This window comes from Limulus polyphemus, unplaced genomic scaffold, assembly GCF_000517525.1.
Source record: "Limulus polyphemus unplaced genomic scaffold, Limulus_polyphemus-2.1.2 Scaffold1585, whole genome shotgun sequence".
NCBI lineage: Eukaryota > Metazoa > Arthropoda > Merostomata > Xiphosura > Limulidae > Limulus > Limulus polyphemus.
This window is the reverse complement of record NW_013667195.1, coordinates 130,493-135,216: the sequence shown is the minus strand read 5'-3', so window position 1 is coordinate 135,216 and position 4,724 is coordinate 130,493. Positions and strand designations below refer to the sequence as shown.

The following is a 4,724-nucleotide window of genomic DNA, read 5'->3' as shown; positions in this document are numbered from 1 at the left end:
ACTGCCTTGGACTTGGTTTGTCATTGTGGAGCATTTTCAGTGTTTGCTGTCTTTTAGGCACTTAACATTTCCTCCAACGTATGTTTATTCAAACAGTAATGTTCTTTGCAGCTGTTTTTAGGTGGTTTTATTCATGCAAACCAAGTTTGCATCATGTTTCAGCTATCTTTTCTGAAAAAAGTTTTACTTTACTTAATGAAAAAAAGTGAAGTTTACACCAAAATGCTTTGATAGTTTGTATGTTCATAAGTTTTAATATAATTATTATAGAAGCTGTTACAATATATTCTACTCTTGTAATATCTATTTGATACCATAATTTTTTTCAGTACTGGTAATCAGTGCTCATTTCTACTCTTAAATAAATTTGTTCAAACCTACCGTGAAATTAGATCTTTGCAACTACTTGTCACTGAATTCAAGAATAGGATATGATAACCTTATTTTATAAGTTTTAATTATTTTTTAACTGTAAGAAATATTTTTCCCATAAAAACAAATTTGTTGTGGATTTGTTTTTTAAGTCTTTTGAAACTTTGAGAAACTAAAAAGAAATGATAATATGGTCAGAAGATACATTTGTCTTGAAATTGAGGTTCTTTTGGTGGAATTTTCAGTCACAAGGTATCAATTCTAAAACTTGTAATACAGCTGATGAGAGATCTGATATGTTATTTATGTACTTTAAATAAAACATTCTGGAAAATTTATCAAGTGGTTTATAAAATCCATTTGGGTTTAGTGAAAGAAAACAAAACTGCATCCTTCTTTTGCAGATAAATTGTAAATCATTTATATAATATTCTTGGATATATTTTTTTTCAAAATGGCTTTATTTTAGAAATTATTTATACATTTTAATATTGGATGGAGTTGTCAGTTTTGGTGCTAAGTTGACAAAAAATAATTGTAACTTTTGTTATAAAGATGACAAGCTCCCATCAGATTTACAGATAAGCCTGCATAAGAAACAAATGTTATAGCTTATCAGATATTTTAGATATGTTAATTAGCAATAATAGTTTTAAGTTATTATTGCATCACACAAATCATACTTTTTGCTGCTGGTTAGAAATAGACTGCTGTATTTCCCAGACTATAAAATATGCATTGGACCATAAGAAACACCAACATTTAAAAGGAAATAAGTATAAAAACTATTTTAGTGTATATATTTAATACTTACCTTTACCATACTGTTCCAGAACAAAAACAACAGTGCAAAACCCTGAAACAACAATGAAGCATGAAGTTTTATTATTCATAGATGCCCAAAAAGTCCTCATCACTATTGTCATGCTTATAAGAAAACCTTTTTATTGTTTTGTACCTATTGGGGTCTCATCAGATTTAACAAAAAGAAAGAACCCAACAAACTGATTATTGTTTGTAACCCAGAAACATGTTTTACTTATTCTGTGCATGCTACTGAACTCTGAGGTTGCACAATAATGTGCAGGGACTTAGAACAAAGGCTCAATGTCACTGATTCTTCTACTACTAGTGACATCATTCATGGACTTTATAACAGGGGGTAACCTTTGAACTATAAGATGCATGGAAGTTTTAAGAAAAAATTATGGTTCAGTAAATATGGTAATGTGTACTTTTTTATTTTTTACTGTATGGAATCACAATCTAAACTAAATTTAATTGTGTCTCCTCTAGGAATAACTTCAAGATACTAGATTACATTTTAAAAGCTGAAAAATTGTTAAGCATTTTTTTTAGGTTTCATATATACCAAGTGTTTTAAAAGTCACTTTTACTGTTCGTGTGACTGCATTCAAGAGACCGATGAACATAGTGTTGTTTACCTTGGAATGTAGACCTATTTGACCATGAAAAAGACAGTGTACACATTGCAACAACTTGTTCAAAACTGCATTCATACACATAAGATACCATGTGGTGTGACCACGATATATCATCTTAACATATCATATGTCTGTGTATGGTATCTTCTCTGTGGTCAAATTGATTTATGCATCAAATTTCACAACATTTTCTTCGTTTGTTTCATACAGTTATCTGAACAAAGTAGCATTTGAAACATGTTGAGAAATAGCAATTTTTTTTTTCATGGTTATGGTTGTGTTTATCATGCATTTATTGTTTTCTTCTACCAGTTAGTTTATCTATGAATATTTAGTTGCATTAAAATGCTAACTTACCTTCTAGCTGATCATTTGTATTTTGAGTAAATATGTATGTATGATGAAAGTGGCACCAGCTTCCCTCATGGTGACATATAGATACTATTAATGTAGCAGAAAATTTTGTAAATTTATGATCACGTGAGGTGTACTCTTGTGACCTACTTAGTGGATAGATACCCTGCCAGAAGCTTCACTAACAGAGAGAGAGAGTCCTGAGATAGTTAGTGAACAATACAGTTAGTGAATTGCTGTTTATCTCTCAATATTGTTATTAGTATTGAAAGGTATTTTTGTGTTGCTGTATTTTTTTGAAATTAGGTTTTTTCTTTGTTTTTTTCCTGATTCCATTATTTGAAATAATTGATATTTATGATATATTGTTCACTAACATTGGTGTCAAGCTTTGGCCAGGCATGTATTTATTAACTGTTTTGCTAAGTGTTGGTATAGTAGAATAAATTACTTTGTTGTTGAACCCTGATTGTAGCAGTGAGTTTTAGACCATTACAATGCCATGTGTGTGTCTCTCTCTCTCTCTCTATATATATATATATATATATATATATATATAAATTTTTTTCCATTGAATTTCAGGCTTCCACCTAGTGTGCTGAAACTGAAGTTTTCAGAAACTTCAAAAGTGTTTGTGAATCTTCTTGGAAAATTTATCAATTCCAACCATAATGCACTTCTTCGTGGGGTAAGGATTTTGTCTTAGTATAGCCAAATTATTCTTCGTATAAAATAATTTTAAAACCTAGTTATTTTATATGTATATTAATTAAAATTAATCATGATAATTTATTTATGAATCTAAGTTTCAAATGGACAGCAACTGCCAGTTGTAGAAATCCATTTGAAACTTAGATTCATTATGAATACTCTGCCTAAACAACCTGTCAAAAATTTATTTATATTTCCATCTTTATATATTTAAAATGTTAAAATGACTATTTATTTGTTTATATAATGAATGCACAGTTATCTGTTCAAACTACACTTTATTAAAATGAAAGTTGTGCTTACTAATTTGAAGTTGCAATTTTTAATATCCAATTTAATTGGGAATAGTTGATATTGTCCAAATTTATCTTTTTTTTTCTTCTAATTTCTGAATTTCTTTCATATCCAAACTACAAGATTTAACATTTTAATTTTCAGATGAAAACAATTTTTGTGTATAAAAGAAAAAAGTATCTTACACATTACCTCAGCTTTTTGGTTCATATTCAGATACAGTAGAAATGCACATTTATAGATAATTAGGTTATAAAATTTAATAATATGAAAATCTAATTTTAAACTTTAAATCCATTTTCATCAAAAGAAGTAGGCTATAATTTAAATTTCCCAAAGATCAACTAAATATAAATTTTAAGTAGATTCTATAACACATGTAATGATGAAACTATCAAGTTGTAATGTTATGCTCAATTACCACAGGTTACATCCTTTGCATAAATTTATCATGAACCATGAAAGTGTTCATAATAGTGATCACAATGAATTGCACAAAACCCTAATAGAACATTTGGTCAAAAAGCATCTTAAGCAGTAAAGATTCAGTTCAAACAACACTTTAAAACCTTCACTATTGACTGCTAAGGCTTTACAGATATAAAATTGCACAAAAAAGCATGCATTTTAGACTTGCAAGGAAAAGAAAATCTGCTTAAAATGGCTTGTATGTAATTCTTATTATTATTATTCTCATGCAAGCCTACAACAAAACTGGCTTGGTGCATTGCATCCAAATCTTTTGTAGAATACTAAATATGGTACTGAGAAGTTTGTAGCGGTATTGAAAAGTGGATTTGTTTCTTCTATATTTTGTATAAGGCAAAAAACATCATAATACTAGTGTAAATGATGTTATTATTACCCCTTGAAGTCACCTTTCTTACAAATATCTGATGTTTCTTTAACACTTTCGAGACGGGTCACAGGTAATGTCATCTCGTTTGTTGACTCGCATTCAACATTTTATTGAAGTACTATTTCATGAATTTATGCCAATGAGTTTGGTATCAAACTGTAGATTATATTTCAAATTTTAGAACTATACATTACTCAATTTGTTAATTTAAAAGTAAATATTAAAATAACACAAATAAACATCGATTTTTTTTTGTGTGTCATGTGGTATGTTGAATGCAGCACTGATTCAAATTAGATGTTTGTGAAGTCAAAATATTAAGTCAATAGTTTCAAATGACTTAGAAACTCAAATTACAGATATTGACAAGCTAGAATATAAAATAAGAAGGTCTTATCTCTTCTATTTGCTAAGATATTGCTCACATAATAAATCAAACACAGTGGCACCCTGCTCACCTCTTTACATTTTTGGAAACGTTCCCTTATATACACTTACTTTTATATATGACATGAATAACCAATTGGAAGCTCAGAATGTCCCCTAGTGGTTTTCTCAGCATTTCTAATGTACATAATGTCATTTCTTTCTTTTGAACCAATATTTAGTCTGCTCAACATTTCATATTGTTTTAAGACTAAAATACATCTTAGTTACTAAGCTTGATAAGTTATAGTGGAATTCTATGG

At 28.9% G+C, this 4,724-nt stretch overlaps 1 protein-coding gene across 2 annotated transcripts in view; it reads left to right on the top strand.

The window, feature by feature from the left end:
* Positions 1-4,724, top strand: part of LOC106464195 (RRP12-like protein) — a 150,038-nt gene that overhangs the window by 28,215 nt on the left and 117,099 nt on the right. For both annotated transcript variants that reach the window (XM_013924320.2, XM_022391898.1), the window contains exon 5: positions 2,754-2,859. In XM_013924320.2, the coding sequence (XP_013779774.1) occupies positions 2,754-2,859 (106 nt within the window). The remainder of the gene's footprint in view (positions 1-2,753; positions 2,860-4,724) is intronic.